Below are 23,928 nucleotides of genomic sequence, written 5' to 3'. Positions count from 1 at the left end.
AGGCCTTCAGAAATGTGATGCAATAGATGAGAATATCATAAACTCATTGGTATGAGAGTGACAGAACTGCTGCGTATAGGGCTCGTGCCCCAATTCAGCTCCTGTTGGAATCGACAGGAGACCTTTGATTACATTCTATATGCCAAATTTAATCCCTTTTAATCGTTTAAAGGGATTTAAAAATGCATGAATTCCCACTGACTCCCTATCTAGGCATTTCTAGTTGATTTTCCTAGACAGATTGCTACAGAATTTGGGATAAGCAGAAAAAAATGCTGCTCTCATTGTTCATAAGAATGACCCTCATGGCATTCAACAAATATGATGATTAAATTAGGTCAACAAAAGTAAGCAGAAATACGTCATTTCTAAAGACTTATATATATATATATTTTATATATATATATATATATATATATATATATATAGTTTTTTATTGAATGTATATAAGGACTATATACATAAGCCAAGGAGTCATATTTGATTTACCAATAGGCGGGTAACTAAGGAAAAATTCATCACTGCAAGCCTTGACTGCTCAGAGACTGCACAATTCCAGTTGTATCAACTTCTTGCAGCTGTTACTCTTCCTGTTGTCTGCTGCTGAGTGGTGAGTATATAGTAAGTTTTAGGCACAGAGGTGCAAAATGCAATATTAAATTTAATGGTGCTGTGGTTTGGCTGACTTTTAACTAGACCTTGATAAAGGATTAGGCCTGCAAAATGTTTTAAATAATAGGACGTAATGAAGCCAATTTTTTCTTAATGTCATTGTATTTCCAAGAAGGTTTAGTACCTTCATGATTTTTTTGCTTGTATTCTTTAAACTGTGTTGTTTATGCAAGTTCACAGAGGAGCATAGATAAGCATCATTAATGGAACTGATGTAAAACTGCAGCTCCAGCTAGGAAGACGCTGGAATGTGTTCAGCTTATGTACAAAATGTGAATCAAACTGTGCTATGCTTCTCTTGTTAAAAAAGAATGGTATGCTAAACTGCTGGCATGCCAGCTTGTACCAGACATCCTAAATATTTTCCGTTAATACTTGTATTATGGAATAAAATACACGAAGCTCAGTGTCTGTAGTATGAGCAGATCTGCATTTATATGAAATATATATAAGAATGTAGATATAGGATGTTTACATTTTGTGTTCTCTAAAAATGGCACTAACACCTGTAAGCTATTAGTATTGTTACCAAATCTCAGGTACGACAGAACACATAACTTAGTGGATGTGCTATCTTTAAGGTTAACTGTATAAAGTTTTCAGGAATTTAGTTTATTTGACAAATCAACCTTACAGTATGACTATGTTTCAAGTATGGCAGATACGAGTTTCACTTTAGGTCTCCATGTGGAAGAATATTTAAGTTAACACATACTTTTCCCATGTAGGGAGTACTGAATTAGTTCTCATTTAGTATTATCTCCCTTCCTGTTTGATGAACACAAGTGCTCAGCAGTCAGAACTGTGAGTCAAAGATAAAGGAAGATTCCTCATCCTAGCCTAGTTTATTTAAATTATAAGCTAAAGGGGGGAATGTGAATCCTGAAGAGATCATTTTATACTTAATGAAGCAGGTTTAACAGCCAACGAGATCTACCTTTAGCTATTTGAATGGCTGCAGGAATGTTAAAAATTAATATCATAAGAATTCTCAGCAGGACATCTTTTTTAAGTAAAGTTTTCTCATCTCTGCTGCTTTCCCAAGTTAAGGATTAATAATCCATTAATTTAAGATTTATGAAACTTTCTTTTCTCGGGTATGCAAAGAATTTGACAAGGAAGGTCCAACCATAGTTAGATGCTTTGTGTGGTTCATTCAGATACTTTTTAATCCATGGTGGCATGTTGAAAAGGTGTGAAAATACTTGGCAAGTCTGTCGAATTTGCTCTTGTGTGGGTGTACTGGAGTGTGGAGGAAGAGGAGTATTCTCTCACTAGTTTTATGTGCACGAGTTGTATTGTCAGCACATTTTTAAGGTGCAGATGGCACCTGCAAGGAAGACAGAGATGCATGCAAAAAGGGGAATGCGAGTATGCCACTGGTGAGTTGTTTTTGTGGAATTATTGACCAAACAGTATCTGCACCCAGGGACAGGTATGACATTCTGCATGATGAAAATTTTTTCCTCTAGCGTGCAACACTTAAATTAAGAGCTCATTAATCCTCAGAACCTATTGAAAACGGACGTCTGTAGCTAATATCCAACATGACAGAGGCTTGGGGCCCCATGTCTTGCGACATTATTTTCTGATTCTGCCTGAACAAGCCATCGAGACCGCGGTGCGGTCCTGTGTTTGTACGCCCTATATTACACTCTTTGCCTTTGAATTGTGACTGGCCGAAGTCTTGGGGAAAGGCTTGGCAATGGCCTGCTCCTTGCATACCTTTGGAGGGTAAATGATAACTGCTGTACTGTGTTCCTGACTATTTCTACTTTTGCTGGCTGATTTGCCCTGCTTTGCTGTCAGAATGTCTACAGACTGAACTGTACAGAAAATAAGAAGAAATTGTGTCTCCGCTTCACCTTTTCTCTGGGCTGGGCTGTGGTGCATATTGATTACAGTTAAAAATTTAAGTTTAGGAAGCAATGGAAGAACTAGATGATACACAAAACATCAGCATTTCAGCTTAGTAAACTTGTACTTGCCCAACTGTTTCAGGGCACCTCGTGATTCAAAAAATCTTTGAGTGACACTGTCCGCAGAATAAATAATGTGAATGTTAACTCTTTTTGTGTAATAGTAGCTGACTGATGGCTGATTGACCTTCCCTCTTGCTTTTTTGGAGCACACCCTGCTTTTGCAGGAGATTGTTTCCCGCTGTTCTTGCGCCTGCTCAGTTTCTGCTGAAAACCTGGACACATGACGTGATCTCCAGTTCGAAGCTTTCGTATAGGGAAGAGGTCGAAGCCCAGACACTGAACCCAGCTACCTTTATTTTACAAACAGAGGAGGGGCCAGTTGTAAGCCTGGTCCTGTAGCCACAAGTGCTCTGGCCTGATTTTTCCCCTGGGACTCGGAAGACGTGGGAGTTGCTGTAGCCACCACAGTCTAAAAATATAGCTGAGGCAAGGTTCATAAGTTGAAGCAACCTTATTTATTGACCAACTGCTACAGCTGGGAAATCTATTTACCTCTCTTTATGAAACTTGCCTCACAAGGTTTAGACACCATTAAATCAGGCAGCTGTTGCTGGTTCTCCACTGAAAATAAACACCCTGGCATTGCCTTCTGCTTCTTGTCCATTGCTCTTTAAGCTGAAAGCAGAATTCAGAAAACCACGTCCCTGTATAATAGCTAGGGAATAAACAATGTTATTGCCAGGGATGAATTCAATTCTTAAATTTAAAACAAAGCACAGTGTAATTTCATTTGTACTGGAACATATACTTATCAATTACAACAGAGACTTTGTGGCTTCATATACCAAAGTGATTTGACATCCCATGGTGATATAATTACTATATGCATTACAAATCTGCAGAAAAAAAAGAAGGCAATGACGGTACCATTTGTCTGATTTCCATAGGGGAAAATATCTCTAGCATCTGTTTCAGTTTGCAGGAAAAAAAAAATCTGACTTTCGTGACAGTCATTGCATAACACCAGGCTAAACTGCACTGGAAAGTAAGATAATCTCCTTCGTAATGTATGTTTCAATAAACCCTAATCCTAAAAGGAAGGAGGGGAAGGGGAGAAAAAAAGGTTAGCATTATCATTTTAGAACTACCTTTTAAAATTCAAAATAGCTAGTGTAAGTGAATAGTGTCTGGGTTAGTGATTGATTTTTAGACAGCATCTTGCGCTCTAAGATGAACTTGATTCTGCAACCTCAGGCAATTAAAATTCAGTGAGGCACGCTGTTGATTGTGTTTTCTCTATTTATTTAATAATGTACATATCTAGACAGCCACAGTTAGGTTTGGAAGTTCAGATCCCTGTTGGGTCGTCTTTCAGTGTCTGGGCAGATGCAAAAAGACACCATTACCTTAGACTCTTTACAACATTCTCTCTTATTATTTCAGTTACTTCCCCGATTGTAGGGAAAATATAGTCAATAAAGTGATAAGACCTTGAATTATTTTCAGCCTGGCAATTTGATTACCATTTAAAATGAGAATTTCTTCATGACCAAAAAGTTCAAAGTTGTCTTTTCCCTTGTAGCGTTGCCTCATGGCAGCGTCCTGAGAGAATGAGACCTGGCTGGCGTCTATGAGAGATGCGTCAATAATAATCCTATTTGCAGAGACCCTGCTTTGGTAGAACATGTTGACATCCAGACTGAATAGTAGTGACAATTTTGTGGGGTGTTTTTTTTGTAGATTACAGTTTTATGATCTTTCTTGTAAGATTATCCCAATGAAATGTGGACTCATTATTCTGTTTTCTTTCCATTGTTTTTTCGGTTTTGTTTTACAGTCCCTTGATTATACTTGACTCTTAAGAAAAGCTTTAGAGAATGCCCTGTATTTGCAGAGTGAATTACGATTGTGCCAGTGTGTATAACAAATACATTACAAATATTTCCTCAGCCATTTGATAAAGACTCAAATTAAAGAAAAATTACCAGTACAATTACAATTGTATATAATTACGCTATATTCAATTTAGTTTATCGTTAACCTCCTCCTGCTACAATACGTTCATTGTTGAAGAATGAAATTTTAGCTGACTGTTGGAAGTAAGCATGGATTTTTCTGTTCTTTAGCACATATTTTGCTTAAATGAAGAGGGTTTGTCAGCATGTTTTCTCACCAGAAAATACCGCAGTTTAGCTGGTTCACCTTCAAAACCAGCCTCCCGGATGAAGGCTGTTATTTTTCTGATGTGGAGTTTCCATGTTCTGTTAGACTTAGAGAGACTGCTCCTAACCATGCTACTGCCTTCAGTATAGATTATTTATACCTAGGCAAGCACAGTTAATCTGTGTTTATGTAGTAAGAGAAATGTATGGCTGCTGGATTTTTTTTTTCCCAACCAAGAAATTGGCTGAAGACAGCAGATATATTTTCAGATATGCATGAAGTCTTCTAGAACATTGGCTCAGGACCCTGTTTCTCCAAGGAGGATCAGTGTGAAGGCTTGGCCTTTATTTAGCAAAGATATTAGCTGGGAGCTTATCAGTATGTGTCAGAAGACCTAAGGAGGTAGTCAAGGGTAAACTATGCTAGCTTGCGTTCTTTGTCTAGAGCAAGTGTATACGCATCTTGTATCCTCAAGAATCGCAACTTCACTGTCTTGTTTTGGAAGGATTCCTCACTCCTGTAAAAGAGGAGAAGAAGAGCAAGTGGTATTGAAAAGGAAGGGCTGTTCGTTTGGACTCTTACAAATGAAGAAATGCTCTGGTGTTCCCTTCCTTGTCATTGTGACCTGAAAATATTCCTCTAACCAAGAGCCTTGTTACCTGGTCACATGCTGCTCACATGTTACACGGTTTTGCTGACCCAACAGAGGCTCTGTACGGTATAGTCTGTATGGAAGTATTGCTGTTTATAACAAATTTTGCTTTATTTTTACCTTATATTGCCTTCCAGTAGTCCCTTGCTATTTTGAAGGAATGCTCACGTGTTGAAGAGTCATGTTAATTGTGCTGTGTGGAGACTCTCAGTTTTCTTTGTTTCTCTGCTTTAGGGAACTCTTGTCATAATCCAGTTACAATCCTGTTTTTAGACAATCTTTCTTTGCAGTTGTGTGTCTTATATATATCCAACATTGATTATTTGCAGTTCTTTCTTTATTATGTAGCCTGCTAGAGTACTTTTGACTCCACAAGGAAGTAATAGCCTTTGATTAGGGGAGATGCCTAGTATTTGAGAAATCTGGATCACCTTTCTTTTTAAAGTTTCATAAACTTTTTAATTGATACGCCTTTGGGTAAGTATCAAAACAGAAGTTTTTGAAAGTGATTTTATTTGCTCCCGCCTGATGCTAAACTCTGAAGTCCGGCATTGACATTAGGTTGGGAACAGTAGCTATTCCCAGCATCTGAAAACAGAGCCCATGGTATCTTGGACTGGGAGCCCCAGCTCATTTCTTTTTAAGCTCCATCTCACCTTCATAAAACAGAGCAACAGCAATTATTTGCCGTATGTGGGCATTGCAAAAAGATCAGTAAGAGCTGTGCTACATATTTTTTTTTAATAGTGATTGAAGGAAACATGCAAACAGAGATGATAAATGTATAGTTGTATTTAGGTTAGCATATACTGCTTGTATTTGATTATTGCCTCTTTGTGGGAATGTCTGTGTTAGCATAAAAGGTGTTGTTTTAGAACCTTTTGGCCAGCGTTAGCAGCACTGAGCTGGCTGACTGGGCATAGTAGCGCTTAATAGCTGGTTGAGATGAATTGCTCGGCTCCCTTGATTTTGAATGTGTTCCTGAACAGGTGCTTGTAAGCATTTCTTTGGAAAACGTCCAGTTTAATCAGGATAAACACTGAGCACGTACACCTCACAGGTATGTCGGAAAGAAATTCGAAATGACTTTGGTGATGCTTCTCCACATCAATGGACAGTATGTGGGGATTTAGCTTGTTCATAAACAAGCCGAGTGCCATGCATTTGCCCTTAAGCAAGACAGGAAGTCAAGATGACTCCTTTAATATTAATCAAAACCTTGCTTTATGATTTTTTAAAAATTAGAGATAGTAGCTTCAATCTTTTTGGGGAAAACCTGCAAGCAAAGGCACCATAGCCAACAGGGCAGCTATTGAAACCAAAGGAAGGTGTCAGATCTAAAGGACAGAGAAATAGCATGTAGGCGCCAATACTCCCCAGGGACTTCCTGCAGTGGGAGTTCTTCCACAGTAGTTTATTTTCTAGTATGTATACCTGCCAATCTCTCTAAGTAGAAAATCCCTTAAGCACCACCCCTCTGTGCTGATGTTGTTGCTGTAGGCAGAAGGAAAAGAGCATTGCGCTCTTGCTCAGCCTGCCTGCGCGAACACTTTTTGTTGTTAAAACTACCTGCTAGCATAGGGAGACAGAGGAAGAAACAGTTGCAAATTCTGGTTACAGTCCTTGATAAATTTGCTGATAGAGCTATAGAGCTAGGCAGTGCTAGCAGAAATGGCATTAAAACAATTCAAAAGCACTATGGGTCAGCTTTAAATTAGTATCTAAACTCCCCAGGCCTCGAACCCAGTTGCTTCTTGAGAGTCAATCTTTGCCAGCATCTCTGTGCATCAGTATTATCTTCAGTCCATTAAACCAATTGTATTTGTTATAATGTGTTGGCGATGGAAGATATTTAAAAAATTCTGGTTCTTTTCACGTGGCTTAAAATTTTCCAAGCCTTTTGTGGTGATGGATGTGCCAATATTGGATGTTGTACGTCTTGAAAATCTTTCACTTCCCTCACTAATGTATTCTGTTTTCCTCAAAGGTGCCTTTGAAATGACCCCAATGGGTTTAAACATCAGAATTTTAATAGATGATACAATAGCTAATTGAACAAAAACATTAGTCAAGTTCTGTTAAATGTGTTATCTGCAGAACTGAAATCCAATAAGAAATGTAGCTTTAAAAACTTTAGTAAAAGCGAAACTGCATTACATAAAATGTTCTTGACAGCATATTATCAATTATATTATTTCCCCAGGAAAATAAACAATATCAAGCACAAAATACCCTAAAAAGAGCTAGTTTACTAGACTGAAATAGTACCCTGGAATCTAGAGAATGTGCTTGTTATGAAAACTCAAACTACCAGTTATTTTAATAGGTCGTGACTGAAAGGAGAGCACATATCATTTTTTTATATTTCAGGCATAGTGACTAGATGTTAATAAGGTTTATTTACAGGTTTATACTAAAGTACTGCTGTCTTAGCATTGTTTCTGTAAGAACAGCAGAACTCAATGAAGATTGTGTATTTCACATCTCTGTTGAGCTCTAAGTTGTATTACTATTTGGTTTGTTTTCAGAAGAACTGTGGAGAGCTGTGCTTTTTAATCAGAGGATAGAATTGAGTCCCCAAAGTACATTTGAGTTGAGGAGGATGGAATTACAATGCATTAATAAACTGTAGTTGCCATATAATGTGTGCACAGAATGCTATTGCATAATGAAAACGTAAAGCAAAATTAACTAATTTTGTTGTATAATTTTAGCTCTAAATAGAAACTTTAAGCATGTCACAACCTGAAAACAACAGCTCAAAATGGAATTATTTTTATATATAGTTGTATAATTTCACTTGGCCTGGACCGTGCTTGCATCTTGACTAGACTAGCCTTTGCATTCGAACTTACTAATTTTAACCATTCTAACTACAAAAATAGTGAACGTATTCGTTGTTGTTTTCTTCTGTGCCTCCTATTTCCTTGGCAAGGACTTGTGACAGTCACCTATCTGTGTTTAGTTGTCATGGGCAACACATGTAAAACTCTCCCTTCCCATTCAAATCTGTGCGGTTGCTGGCGGAAGCTCTGCACTCTGGTGAAACACAGCTCTTCAGGGCAGACCTGCACGGTCATCACAGAAAAAAGCCTAAGGCCTGCAGCCGGAATCGCAGGCATACAAATGAAAACTCAATGGGGACTCCTGGACAGCAAGAAATTCTGAAGAACTATGTCTGAGGTGAAAAGAAAATGGATTTAGTGGCTACAAAAAGAAGAAAGCCAAGCCTGGACAGCTAAGGCTTATCTCAAAATATCTGGAATTTTCTGTAGGCCCTCCTAAAGTTACTACCTTTTTCTTTTTTCAAGATGTTAGGCTTCAACATTTTGTGCGTGTGTATACACAAATCGAAAAGGAAGATTTCTCTTTAGGTTTTATATCAGAAAGGACAAAGACTGGTTTTTTTTTTCCTTATATGGTTAAGCTGCCCTATTAATGTCAGTTTTTAATTTTATCCTTTGGATTTCTCATTAGCTTTACCATGTCTAGATTATTTAATTATTATATTTCAGCTCAGATGACATACGATTTAAGAGCTTTTGCTGGGCTCTAGCAACTTGTCGCTACATTTTGCCTGAAGCTATTTTTGTATAAAATAATCTTCCCAGAGTTAACATTCAGGATATTCTGCAGAGCATCTTAAGAAGACTTAAATGCTAAATAACTGTCACATAGCAAGTCTTAGTATTATTGCACTAAATTACATCGCAAGCAGTGTGATAAACAACATCATAATACTTTGAGATATTCATCATTAATTATGACTGAAATCTAATCTCAACTGGATTTTTTTCAGTAATTGTAGGCAGTAAGGCAAACATTTATGTATGTGGGGAAGGGAGGGTGAGGGAAGAAATCTTGAAAAGCATAGCTGATATATCAAAATACTGAACAACCTGACAAGTCCTATTAGGTTTGATTTGGGGTTTTTTATGTATGTTAAGAGATTAAAATATTTGAAATGTATTTGGAATTTGTTACGTGAATAATTATTTTGAAGGCAAAACTTTGCAGTGACCTACTGCTTATATCCTTTTAAGGTGGCATTTAAGACTTCAGGTTTCTATCTCTGATATAGAAGGCTAGTATTGAACTAAATTTCAAATGATAGGTTCCTCTTGCTACCAAAATTTTGGATGGCTGGTATTTTATGTGTTGTACTTCATATACTTAGTATATACGTACTATGCTTCCTGTATTTTCATGAAAACCATATACAGAGTGTTTGCGAATGGCAACTCTATCTACCTTTTCTCTCCAAATTCGTATTGCTTTTCCACTGGGAAACTTTATGCTATGGAAGATTAAGTTCCCATTCTGTCAATGGAAACTACTTATTTGTACTGGAAAATCAGAGTGTCTGGAGGCCGCACGGTGGGTGGTACCACTCTGTGCTGATGAAGTTGGCTTCCCCGGCAGAGCACGAGCCGGCTGCCATACAGCGTTGTGGCACCCTCTGGGCTGAGTCGGAGCCTGCTGAGTCGGAGCCTGTGCACACTCAGCGAATTGTGAATTTTCGTTTTGCTTTGTTTGCTATCTTCCTAAGACTGAGTTTCTACCAAGTACTTCATTAGCTGTATAGCACTAAGCATACTTTCAAGTCCCATTGTACTTTCCTGTAGGTATGGTTATAAATTCCCTCCACACAGAGCTAACTGCTTTCTGCTGTACTTTGGTCTCTCCAGCGGTTAGGAAGTTGAAAGAGACGCTGCCATATCTGGAGCAAGCTCATGTGCTTGTTTTATGGGATGTTTTTTTTCATACCAGACATCTTCGCTGCCTGTTATTTTACAACCCTCGGTTATTTGGCTGCTTGTCCCAGAAACATCAATGTGCTGTATCTGAAACATCAAAGCAGTGGAAAAGCAAGCGTTATGATTTCAGCCCTTGTTGATTTTAAGCTGGTAAATCAACTGAGAAAAACTCTTCTGAGGTGGACATTTTACAGACGACATACCTGTTTTTCTGTGGTGGGGTGTGTAATTCTTTCTTGCTCTTGTGAACTTTCATGCTGCCATTTTGTCCTAGACTTACCATTTTGGTCTCAGTGGCATTTCTAAAACTCGATGTATTTCCAACCAGGAGGATTACACGCTCATTGAGAGCTGAATTCTGAAAATGCTTTTATTGATGAGAGAGAACAGATGACTTCGTGTATTGGTACATGTTGAGGTTTTCAGATGACTATTCTGTATGATTTTCTTTCTTGACAGTTCTTTTGTGTCTGTTATGCTTAAGGCAGAGGGTATTTCTGTACCTTTAGATGAGGAAAAGCATTCATGGTGATGAGTATTTTCATTTCGATTGTGTTAACATCATTTTATAAAATCATACAGCTGTCAAAATCACCTTTTACTTCCATGACAATTAATCTAAATAAAGTTATCTTTTTGTTCCCCCCACTACCACCAGAGACCCTCATTACTGAAAGCGTTTGGAATGAGTCAATAAATCCTGCTGTCAGGCTGGCAGAACGTACGTGCAAAATTAAAACAAAAAAGCTGTCAGTAAGTGCATTTCCTTTGCTCTAGTCTCAGCAGGCAATGACTCTTTATACAACTGATTCTGTGTGTTCAACATTGCAAGGCAGTGCCACCTTAACTGGGAGACGCCTGTGCCAGCCTTGGTCAGAGGACAGTCATCAGGAGGGAGGACACCGTGGTGTTCAGCTCTTCTGACTTTACGTACTTCTGCATTCGAGTGATTTTATACACAGTTTCGTAAAGTGCGAGAAGCTGCTGTTTTGGCATTTACGTTTATTGGATTGCTGTGAGGGGCAAGGACTTTCTGGGTCACATAATCGACCATTTGCTATCAAAGGCGTCCACACTATATAATCTTCTGCATATCGAGCCCGTATGTCAAATTAGGGGGAGCCATTTTGTTCCTGCTGCTCCTGTTGGAAAGCTGTTCTGTAATCGCGTAACACTAACGGACACAAACTTCTGATTTGCACTCTGAATTATTTAGGGGTCAGTTATATCCACTCCTGTGTGTTTTGTGCTGTAGCTTAAATACGTCTTTTTCCTCCTGTGTAGTTACCCACCTCTTCTATTTCTAGAAATACCAACTACAATCCTGCCTAGCTTTGAGTTTCCATACTAAACAAACCAAACGCTTTTATAAGATGAACCTTCGTGTTCTCTGCTCATCATGTGGAGTATTCTGCAGAAAGCCTTATTAGACCTTCATTAGTGATGTTAATACTTTTCCATCTGGAAATACAAGGATGTTTTTCTGTCTGTCATGCTGGTGGCTGATCTGATCAGCTAATAAATCTGTTGTTGCAGCTGATAATCCTTCAGTTTATGGCAGACGTTAATGTGAGTAGTGCCTTAGTGCATAACAGAACCCTGTTTTTTACTTATTGTACTTACTGTACATTATAACATGTTATACATTTCATCTTGTCTCTAGAGTTTTCAGAATCATCTAGCTTTCACTGCATATAATATTGTATACTGTCAATGTCCAGATTTCATTTCACCAGCATATTGTGTCTTCACATGGCTACCTTTTATGCTAGGATCATTATTAAGAGTACTAGGTGAGATACTCGTCCCAAAACCAGTCCTTGAGGACTAAGGTTGCCTAACCAGTCAACCTTTCTCAAGCTTAGTAGTCCCCCTTTCAGCACAGCGTCTTAACCTACTGTACTATCCCTTATTCTCTTGTAGTTTCCTCATGTGGTACTAGAGGTAATGTTTTGCTGAAGCCTGTATACATTTAGTTCTTCTGTATTTACGCTGCATAGAAAAATAATGCCCTCTGAAAGAGGGCAGTCTCTCTGAGCCTGATTTACCGTTGGCGCAGTTCGTGGGGCATTATAACCTGCTTTTATTTACTCATTTAATTGCCTTTTCATTCACAACTTGTTTTCAGGACTTACACAATGCTGAGGTCAAAGTAACAGATGTGTTGTTGCCTGGCTCGCTTTGTTTCCCTTTCTTCAATAGAAATATTGTGTTTTCTATTTTCCATTCCTGATTTGACAAATTTGTTTACTGGCCTGTGTTGTTGGACTTGGGAGCTTTTCATGCCAATTTCTTACTATTCTGGGATGCTGTTTGTCTGACTCCCTGTGTTCAAATGCATTAAAACCTTTGAAGTTAGTTTCCACACCAGTTGCAATAACTTTAGTTTTCACATACTCTGCACACTTTCAGCCATGAATCACCCTGTCCTGACCTGTGGTTTTCATCAGACTCCTTGCTAAAAGCTGAAGCCAAGCATTCATTTAGTTTTCAGGCCCCTTTTTCTGCTCCTACTGCTTTGCTCATTGAATAACAACCGTTCTCCTTTTCTTATTATTTATATTCCTTATTTCATTACATATGATTTCATTTCATTTCATTACATACTTATTATATGTATTAGTATTATTTATATTTTCCTTTTTATTCTTATATGAAGAACAGCTTTGCTGTTCAGTTTAATTTGCTCTGTCATGGTCTAACACAGCTTGGCTCTTGGGAATTCTCACTTTATCCCCAAGTTTTGTGTCTTACCAACAGTAGCTTCCTTGGCTTAGCAGCACTTTTTCTGATTTCTTGTCAGCTTTTATAAGTAGTGCTAAAATCTCTCTCTCTCTCTTTTTTCTTTTTTAGTGCAGGTTTTTGCTGGAGGCTTTCCCTAAAAGTTTATTTTCTCTCTTTTTTCATTTTTTAGGATGCAAACTCCATATATTTTTTGAACCTCAACTTCAAAAATAATTCTAGGTCTCCTCTTTATCTCTGTCTCCATTTTCTTCAGTCCGGTTCTCTTGACCAGCTAATTTCATTAATTTCTGTATTTGCCTCTTTTGCACTGAAAGCCTCATTTGGAGTTGCTTATCTAGCTGTGTGATGTCAACTCCTAGTCTCTCTGAGCAGGGATTCCATCAGTTGAGTCTTCCAGCATGTGCTGTATGACTATTTACAAAATCCAGTTCTCAGATAACTTCATTTGTAGCTGGTTTTGCTTGTTGTTTGCTCTGATATTAAGGAATAATTGGACCCAGTCATTTTTGTTATCTTGTGTTAAGTGAGTTATATGCAGGAAGTGAAGATATTTGTTTCTATGAGAGTAGTAGAAAAATATCTGTTATTATCCAAAAATGATTATAAGAGTAGCCGCATAGCTGATAGTCCTGCTTCTTTTGAATGTCTCGCCAAAAAATTTTAACTCAGACCAGTTCTGACTTCTTCATCGATGCCACTCCTCTGTTTGCTTCAGTATGTGCTTACTAGTTGTGACTGTTTTTCTACCATATACTGATGTCAAGCATCCTACAAGGGCTGTAATCCCATGACTGAAGTCCTCTAGGACTACTTCTGGTTATTTCCCTTATCTATGCAGATCCAAGACATCCGTGAAAGCTAGAGCAGCTACCTTTGCTTTTAGCATCAGGACACGTTCTTCCTGGGGTCTCCATCGCTTCCTCCCATGGAAGAGGAGAGGCAATTGCATGGAAAGGGCTCTCGGCATTCTGGGCCAGCTGCAGATCTCTCAAAACAGTGAGAAATTAAAAGTACTTGCTAATTCATCATCACTGTTTTGAGTTCAAAATTCTGGAAATTTGGTAACTCCCAAGTTCCAAACCCAGCCTGGCAAATCAGTCAGATTATGTCCTTGGTAAAATCATTACTGCTTCAGCTTGTCTGTCTTCCTCTGTTGAGTGAGACTGCTACTGTTGAGTGAGGTATTAGAGGAGGGCTGCCAATTATACTAGTTCTGAGGTCCCAAAGTGGAAAGGTAGCTTTGTAGGTTTGCAGTAAAGCAGCTGACTGGCAGGATGCCACTGGTTCAGTGTAGTGTATCTCACTGCCCAAATTCTTCTTAAAGTATAGGAGTGGGGCAGAAAGGATATATTTTTTCCTCGTGGAAGTCTGTCAGCTGCACCTTCTGTGCCTGAAAGGCTCCTTGGAATGCCTCGTAGCTGAGGTATTCCTTATATTTGTTGGTTTTCATTCTGCTTTGGCAATTTTACTGTTATCACTGAGGTCTCAATGTGCAAACTAGCTAATTAGACCTCGTTCTGAACCAAAGCGGTTTTATAGCAGTAATTTAATAATGCCATTCCCATCAAGCTGCCAGCCTTTCTGGATATGTAAGGTGTTGTTTGTATATATATCATGCATAATACTTAATTTAGCTGCTTAGCACTTACGTATTACTGGTTCTTACGGTTAGCATAAGCCACCGACTACAGGCATTTCCACATATGTGCACATTCACATCAGAAGGAAAAGACAACAACAAACACTGTTAACATTATATTCTTGCTGACAACTATTAAATTATCAGCATATGCAAGAAAGCTTCTGAATATGACATACACTTTATACTCATTCCAGTTTATAAAAAGGAAATTATTTCTTACCCACACTCTATCTGAAGACTAAGTCAGTGATGAGTGGAAGAACATTAAGATGTGCCGTTTCCCATGAAGACAGCTGCTGTGTTGGCATGAGGTTTAGGATCCAGCTGGCCTGTGCTACCTTCAGAGCTTCCCTGGTTTGCAGCGGCAGATCTGGACCTGATGGTTTGCTACAGTAATTTTCCAAGACCTGGCATCTTGGGAGATTCAGTGCAGTCTTGAGCCACAATGAATTTGCAAGGATCACTCATGTCCTCTTTATCTTTTCAATCAGAAAAAATAAAACAGGCAGAGCTGGCAGAAAATGAAAAAGCCCTCGTTTCTTCCTTAAAAAAAAAAAAGCAAAACTGCCTTCCAGTAAAAACATGCATTTCTGTTGAGAAACCTTACTCCCTCCTCCTCCATTTTTGGGGGAATACTGCTTTTAGGAGCACAATTTGAGCCTATACCTTACTGATGGTGTCTGCATTTCAAATTCATTGTTAGATTTCAGATTGCCATGAAGGAAGAGCAGATCCATCCCAAATTGTAGCTCAGCACGGAATGGTTTAACACAACTGGTGTAATAGAGAAGATCTGTTTTCAGAAGTCTGTATGTTCACAGCTCCCAGTGACTAATGTCGGGTATACAGCCCCCCTGAAAATGTGGTCCTGAAAGAGTTTTTATTGTTAGAGAAAGAAGCTTTCTGGGTGAGATCAGAGAACTCTCTTCACCCCTGAACTGAGAAAATAAAGTGCTCAGAAAAGTTGCTGGGTTCACTTTTATTTGTGGTAGAAATAAGGCTTGTGCACTGCAGTAGCGCCTACTTTGAGGCATAAACTGAGCCCACACATTGGAAAGAGCTCACAGGGATTTTTCTGTATTCTCTAAGGATAAGTTACTGCTAACATTATCCCAGATCATTGATCTGGGTCTGCCTCACTGTCACACCTGATTAAACAGAAGTATTTTTGCGTGTGGATTTTAAGAATAAGTTCGTGTTCAAGTAGAACCTTTTTTGCCTGCCTAATTTTAAATTGATTCGCTTTTACAGCTCATTAGAAAGTTATGCTTTATCCCCAGATGTACCTGTTTAAGAATGAAAGATTGCATCTCAGTCTTCACGAGGAAATAAACAAATCTGTTTGTACTCAATACAGACAAATGATTACAGCTGGTCAGATTATCAACTATGAAAAATTCATCTCCAGAATGTCTTTCATCCTTTCTTTTCTCCTAGGGAGAAAATCAAAGAAAGGGCTTTGAGTTTTTATTAATGAGTCATTACTCATAATTGATCAATGAACAGTTTATGCAAATGCACTTTGCAAACTGCTCACTTTCGCTACTACTTGTCGTTATGTCTGGATATTACTTTCCCGTGAGAAGTAGAAGTGTGAACATGTGGATTATTGATATTTAATCATGGGAGAATAATGCATATCAAATTTTAAATACTGAGATTTAGAAATCATCTGCAATGCACTTGCTCACACTGAATTGTACCTTAACGGAGTTCTTGTTGACATTAATAAGTTACTAGTGAAGATGAATGAGTAAATCGCAAGCTAGCTAGCTGATACTCAAAAGTGCTATCTTTGAGGCCAGTTAACCAGCAAGCCTCATGTGCCTGAGGACTTGTTTTAATGTTTGATAGACCTTGAGGAAAGATCCCTTGGTACAGTGGAATTTTGAAAAGAAAGTTTATTTTGCTTCTTCTTCTTTCCTGCTTAATGCAAAGAAACCGTACTGGCCTGCTTTGTGAAGTTGGGAGGGAACTTTTGACTGATGGCAAATGACGTACAAAGATTTTTGTGACTAGTGGGTCTTCTGGTGGGGGAAAAAAGGAGTTGTTTTTAAGCTTCTGTGAATGTGGAGAGTCCACCTAGGAGTTGGGGGGCAGGGGGTATGTTACCCCGAGATGTGGATTACTCCTTGTTGCATGATTTAAATGCTGATGAGTAGAGCTTTTGTTTAAGTAATTTCTTTTTAAAATTATGCTGTAAACTATCAACTGTAAAAATCGTATTAGTAGAAAATCTAATTTTATGAAAAGTTTGCATCCAGATGAGACTAATTATCATGCATAGCTGTCAGAAGTGTAATTTTTACTCATGGACAGAGCTCTGAGGAACTGATAACCTATAAAATCAGAATGTCATTTAGATTGATTTGAGTAACAGAATCCAAGACCGCTAATATTTTTGTGCAAAAGGGAAGATTTTTTCTAGATATAGATGGTGAGCAAAGTTACCCATCGGACATTTACTGAATTGCACGTAAGGGAGAAACACACAGAGATATTTGAGAAATAAAAATGGATTGATTGATTCATTCAATTTTCCATTCCACAAATGGTAGTTGTTTGGGCACTGGCTAGGCACTCTGGTTTAATTGTGTAAGAAACAGTCATTGCTCATGAACATGTAATGTGCCTCTAACAGCGGTAAAAATGAGTTGCTGAAGTGGTGAGAGTAGGTGTCTTACTTAGAAAGCTATAATTTATTGCTGCCCTTCGAGCATTTACATTCTTGGCTTACTGGAGCACACTCCTGTGCAGACAATTATACAGAAGTTGGATTACTACAGAAGCATAGTTTGATGGCAGCATCCATGTCCATTACAACAGGCTATCTCCCAGTTTTATTTCATTTCCTTCAGTGGCATGTGCTGCGTGATACAAAGATATTCACCCTGGAGGGAGCGTGTACCTGAGGTTAGTGGTCCATGGACCAGAGCCTCTTCCAAAGATTTTACTAGGAGAGGATCAAAAAGCCAACAGGTAAACACTTGGTCTTGCGGGATGTGATCGTAAAACTTGGCCCTTGCTATTGACACATACTGGGTTTCACAGAATTCAGAAAGTGTCTAATATGGATAGCTGGCAAATCGCTAGGAACAAATGCATCGTCTGCGGAGAGACAAAGCCAGACCAAGTGGATCATGTCCTCTGGAGACCCCCAAACACACCAGAAAGGTGCCTCATAACTTTGTCTCAGTGGGAGCTGATGGATGTGCTGAAGAGCAGAACGGGACCCTAAAGGTTTAATACATCAGTAATGATGTGTTTTAAGTTAAAGAAAAGCAAAACAAATATAGCTCCTTTTGCAAATGTTGGGTTTTGATGTGGGAAAGCAGTGAGACCAATTAAGTACCCTTCCCCTGCTAATATCAGAGATGGCAATCACTATCCTAAGAACATGAATACTACTGAAAATAGTCTGTTCCCACAGCCTTAAATTCTACACTGTAAACGCTTGGTGCTATTGTAATTCCAGCAAATGTCAATTTAGAATAAACAATTGAATTTCTATAAAATGTAAAAATGACATTTACCAAGACAGTTGTTTCATATGGAGGTGATATGGAATATCTCTAATAGGTGAAAAATAGGATCTGAATGAACTACTTTTAAATGTATATGAAGAACCTCTCTGTATTGTTGTACTTTTTAATTGGATGAAAATAAATGAATTGAAAAGATGAAAGGAACTGGTGTAACATCTCACTTCAAAGGGCAGCTCTACTCTTGAGGAGTGTTTAAAAAAAAGAAAAGAAAAGCAGCTTATTTGAGAAATCTGCTTTCTCTGTGGACTCGGTTTCAGTTTTACCTGCTTTAGAAACTAAGGGACGACTTCTGCTTATTTGACCTAAATGGAGGCAGTACCCTGATGTAAAGGAGCGGGATCTGGCTCACACTGAAGTTCCTTGTGTGTTTTAGTTGTGTTTTGGATTGACTCAGCAATGCTGTCAAATGAGCTGGATTAGATTTGACCTTGTGCATCAGTGGTGGAATTTTTATTAAAGTTTAAAATCTCTGGGCTGTGCTCTGAGCAGAGGAATTGCATGTGCTCTCTGGCTCTGTGTCTGGATTTACTTTGTGGGGGCAAATGGATTGAATAAAAACAGCGGAATTACTCTTCTGCCTGCTAACCAGGTCAGGCTTCCTAGCATCCGGAGACAGTTGCTCCAACCCAAAATTGGGAAAAGATGTGCCTCGAATACTTTCTATATGTAGGATAGTTCACATTATGCAAGATGTTTTACAACCTTAGCATTGTCTTACTGGTCTCAAGGAGCATTTTGAATTCTTGACTTAGATCAGTCCTGTCAAACTCCAGAGTAGTAATTTTGTGTTTGATCAAATTTTACTGAATTTTAATTCCTCTCTTTAAACATGAATTGTTCTTTTAGCCCTTAAGCACCTTATTTCCAGTCACATGTCTTGGACATGACTTTTGTCATTGTATTGCCATGTAATGGTGATTGAGTTAAGGAGAGGAGGAATTCAGAACTGCCCAAGGATGTCACAGTTTCTTTCCTCCATACAGTTCCCTTGACTGCTTTAGAAAATATCATTTGGATGCAGAAGCCTAACAGTGAAGCATCACAACAACCAAGTGAACAGGCATTCAGGGAAAGACTAGCCCTTCCCATCTCTAGGAATATCCTAAAAGTGGGACCTCTCTCTGCAAACAATAGTTTTCCCTGGTGACTTGGAAGGAAATTTGTGCTTCTAGAAGCAGAGGTCTTGTGTGACTTGGAGAAGAAGAGCAGCTCCTTGACTTCGCAACTCCCTGATAGATTTAGGCAGCTGGCTCTGTTTTTTGTTACCCATGAGCTGTTTAACCAGTTTGCAAGATAGCAGGTTGATGTGAAATGCTTTCAGGTTTTCTAAACACAATTAGCTAAGCAATTGAGATCATACCAGCTGTGATTATGCAGAATCAATTATAATAAGAACTAGATAAGAGAGGTAAGCTTGTTGTTTCTTGGGTTGGTACTCTGCAGTATTATCCTTCCTAAATCTCCTTTGTACATCATCAGCTGTGGAGACTCTTTAGTACCTCAGGAAATGGCTGCTAGACCAGCATTCAAATGAACTTCATCCTAAACTCATTACTGTAGCACTGAAACTGCCACTGAGTGGGGGAACAATTTATTTGAAGCATCAATTACATCAAACATAAAAGTAACTGTTGAAGTCAGTGTTTTGCAATGCAAGGAGCATGTTTGCTCTCATTCCTAAACAGCAGTTAAATATTCTGGGAGAAGGCTCCTCGTGTCCCAAAAGGGGAATAGCTGCCTCTCATAGCATCATGGTTTGCTTTGGAACTAAGTAAAATTGCCACAGCAGTTTAGGTTTCATTTGCTAAATACCAGAATTTGTAGATGATTCCTGTAAATTTCTCAGGGGATAAAGGAAGCTCAATTGCTTAGCTTCAAAAGCTGGAAGGAAATACAGGGGAGATTACAGCTTAACCTGAAATTGCACATAAGGTGTTTAGTAAATCTGGAGAATATACGTGAGTCAAGCACACTGGCAGAAGCGTAAACACGCACAGTCTAGGAATAATGGCATATTAGCACTGCTTTTATTAGACACGGAAAACTAAGTAATACACAAATAGAATGGTGCCTATAAACATAGAAAACGCTAGAGAGGAACATTGCAGAAGCCCATATCTAAATTATAAAAGCAGACTTGCCCATATCTTTGTTTGCAGGCACTCAAGTTTCAGCAAGTATTTTTATCATCGTTTAACTGTTCTTTAATGGCTTCTGCTTCTTGTAATGGAGCATCTAGCAGACACATTTTTATGATCAGAAAGAATAAATAATGCAGGTCTGACAAAACAATGCAGAACATGTGTGCTGCCACATTGATTGTGCTATTCTGGAGCATAATGTTTGACCAAAAAACCCACAATTCTGTTTGCTTTCTTTTTTCTGAAAAGGAAGAAATTCCTAAGCTCTGGACTGTTTCAGTGAAAATCTTTCAGATCTTTAAACAGCATTGTTGTTCATGCTTCTCTTGTGTTGCTTAGCCATGGATGTACTGCAGTTGTCTGCTTAGTTAATAATCACATCTAATGAACAAAACTCCAATTTTATTTTCCCCTTTTACTGTAGGTAAGATTCGGTCTTTGAACATCTCTGCTGCCACCTTTGTTCCGCTTATAAGTGCTTTTCTATTCTGGTGATGATAAGGTTGTTGAGGGTTGTGCAGTCTTCTTGATGTGCTCAGTGCCAGTGTCTCTGCTCTGGTCTTTAATTCCCAGTATTTTATTTGCTTTCCTAGCCATTGCCGATAAATGGCCGGGGTAGATCAAATCCCCCTCATGGCTCCTTTCTGTAATCTCCCCTTGGCAGCCGTGTGGGACCACTGTGCATTTACTGCAGCCTATGCAAATCTTTAATGCTTTTCTACATTTAATTTCAAAAGCACTGTTAGCCTCTGCCTTCTCTTCCCCCTCTCCTCTCCAGCCCCAGTTTTCCTGGGTATTTGAATCCAGTATTGCTCCCTCAGATGCTGGTCCATAGGTCTGTGTTGCCATTTCATGTCATATGAAAATATTGCTGGTATTAGGTCTCTCTCAAATCACTAGTGGCCATTTTAAATTTCAGCACTGAAAACCAGGGAGGTTTCTTCTCTGAGGTTCAGGGTAAATGGCCTTGGCCATTAATTATTATTAGACAAGATGCAGAAAATCCTGAGGACTTTTTGGCCTATGTTGTGTTGGACTATGCAAACCTAAATATCTCAAATTCTTCCTTGTAGCAGTCCACTGCTTTTCTCTTCCCCTTTGGTTTGTAATAATTTATTGCCTCTTTCTGTCTTGTTTTGTCCGAGCCGAATACATAACCGTGTATACAATACTCTTACATTATTCTTTTATGTGGACCTTACTGAATATTTTTTGAAAGTTTTATATGTTCTTCACCTGACTGCCTATCAGTGTCACTTGTGTGTCATTTAAATTAGCTGATATCTATAGAAAAATGAAATAGAAGAAAAGTGAGAAAAATCACTGGTGAAGTGTGAGAGCTATTATACTATTCCATTGGGGTTGGTGTTATTAACGAAAAAGTATTTGAAGTCTGACAGTTTTTAACCTTTGAGCCTTTTTACAATGCACGTTTAATTATAACATCAGAAGCTTTTTATGTGCATTAAGAAAAATGAAACATCCAGCAAAAAAACTGCGCTATTTTCTCATGTATTATGTGTGCACGTAAAACATTTTTGCCCAAGAGCGCCTCTGTTGTGCTCCATGTTGTCAAGTACTTTGTCAGTGTGGAAACTTCTAGTTCTTTCTGAGGAAGATTCAAGGAATACCATCTTTATGGTCAGAGTTTGATTTAAAACTTGAACTGTTAGGTTCCAGGTCATTTCTGGTGAGTTTGTATCTGTCATTAACTGTTACAGCTTTGGAGACAGCTCCCTCTTTCTTAGAGACTTGCTCTGCTCTCCGTTTCAGCCTTCTGTGGCAGTGAGTTCAGTGTATTCACGCATTGTTATTTATTTCCTCTGTGAGTTTTGGCTTCATCAGCTCTCAGTGTTATTCTGCACTCTCCTATGTTGTCAAGCAAGTTGAGTGGCTAGGTGGACTATGGTGCACACAGAGCCTAAGGAAAACATATTTTGGTGGCTGATACGGCTTTCCTTCCCTTTTCTGCTCTCTTGAAATTCTCTTCGGCCCTATTTGGTGTTTCCTCAAAAGGTGCTGCTAGTGGATACACATTTGTCCTGTCCTTGTATAGCCATGTTGTTATAGGTCAGTTATTTCCAGCAGGAGCACACAGAGGGAGACTCATTAGTGATCGCCCTCGTAGCTGCAGGTAAGGAAGGTCTCTCTATCGTCTAGCTTGGCTGTACTAGCCACAGTCTCTTCGGAGTGGGGCAAACGCAAAGTCTCCACCTGTCTCCTCACCTGTTCCTGACAACTTCTGACATGGGCAGCAGGTTACTTGGTACCTTTTGACATATGGACGCAAGACATAACTGTTACCCATTACCCTGCATATCCAAAACCAACAAGTAGCCTGTGTAGGGGAAAATGTAACTTCCTCTACGCAAGCTACTGTTCATATGAACATCTAGCTTTGAAGTATATATTTTCACTTCAGAGGACACTACAAGACTGGGAGATGAATCCCTAAGGTGAGCTCTGCAAGTTAGTTTCACCGAATTTAAAAGAGTAACTCTAAAAATAGATTTCTTGTCTGTACTGTAGCTGCATGATTTGTTTACTGTGCTCATTTGTTCCATTCTTCAGGTTTGAAGACGGCACAGTCTCTTTTCTTGATATCATTGCTCTGAAACATGGATTTGATGTTCTGGAAAGACTCACAGGTCAGTTAACATAACTCTAGTACTAAAGAATGACGTTCCAGATTTGTACTCAAGGCACAAGTCCGATCTTATTTCCTATGGCTATAGCTTAATTTTCGGTCCTAGATTTACTATCCATGTTCACCAGAGTGAAGAGCAGAGTCTTCAGTGTAACTGGTTTATTCAGGTCTTGTATATTGGATTATTCTAAGCTGCTTTGGAAAAAAACAAAAATCCAGACTGTTTTTCCCAAATATGCATTGCAAGGCTTGCGTACGTCAAGCACTTACAGTTTGTTTCACATGCACAAAGATGCAGTAGGAAAATAATAGTAGTAAGTTGCTGAGCTACATCCCATTGAGGCTTGAGGCAGTAAGAGTTCCAGCTGTGCATGAGGACCTCCTTGACCTCCTGCAGGAAAGCTATTTTTTAGCACAGATTTAGAGAGGAGCCACTAAAAGGAGTTTAGAGTACACCAAAAAGCTTTTTGTTAAATAGGAAATATAGTTCCACTGTGTAGGTAACTATCTTCAAGCAGCAAACTTTCCAAACTATGACTTTTCACAGTAATTAATATTTGTCAGTATTTTGACACCATGTGGTGGAAAGCAGCATTATGGTTTGCCTTTTTTCTCTCTCTCTGTTTTATGTAGCCTACAGCTGTAAATTTCATGAAAATTCCCGTCTCACTCCCTGAGAAAAGCACGATTGTGACGTTACAGAAAAATTACAGCCTCTCAGAGGTACACAGTGAAAGGATGAGAGGCAACAGTCACAAGTTGCTACGAGGGAAGTTTTGATAGCACATAAAGAAATACTTTTTCAGGGTGAGGGTATGTAAACACCGGAAGAAGTGCCCAGAGAGATTGTCAGATCTCCATCTTTGAAGATCTTTAAAATTCAGCTGGACACAGCCCTGAGCAGTCTGTTCTAGCTTTGAAGTTAGCTCTGCTTTGAGCAGGAAGTTGGCCTAGATGACCTCAAGAGGACAAACCTAAATTATTCCATGATTTTCTAACTACCTAAGGCTAATGCCTCCTTCCAGCAGAATATACTGTAATG

General features: G+C 38.8%; 1 protein-coding gene across 7 annotated transcripts in view; it reads left to right on the top strand.

Annotated features, from left to right (window-relative positions):
* Positions 1–23,928, top strand: part of MOCOS (molybdenum cofactor sulfurase) — a 373,228-nt gene that overhangs the window by 248,699 nt on the left and 100,601 nt on the right. For all 7 annotated transcript variants that reach the window (XM_026099873.2, XM_026099875.2, XM_026099874.2 and 4 more), the window contains one exon: positions 22,811–22,887. In XM_026099873.2, the coding sequence (XP_025955658.1) occupies positions 22,811–22,887 (77 nt within the window). The remainder of the gene's footprint in view (positions 1–22,810; positions 22,888–23,928) is intronic.

Source organism: Dromaius novaehollandiae, chromosome 2 (genome assembly GCF_036370855.1).
Source record: "Dromaius novaehollandiae isolate bDroNov1 chromosome 2, bDroNov1.hap1, whole genome shotgun sequence".
NCBI classification, from domain to species: domain Eukaryota; kingdom Metazoa; phylum Chordata; class Aves; order Casuariiformes; family Dromaiidae; genus Dromaius; species Dromaius novaehollandiae.
The sequence above is the reverse complement of the archived record's forward strand: the minus strand, read 5'-3'. Positions and strand labels throughout refer to the sequence as shown.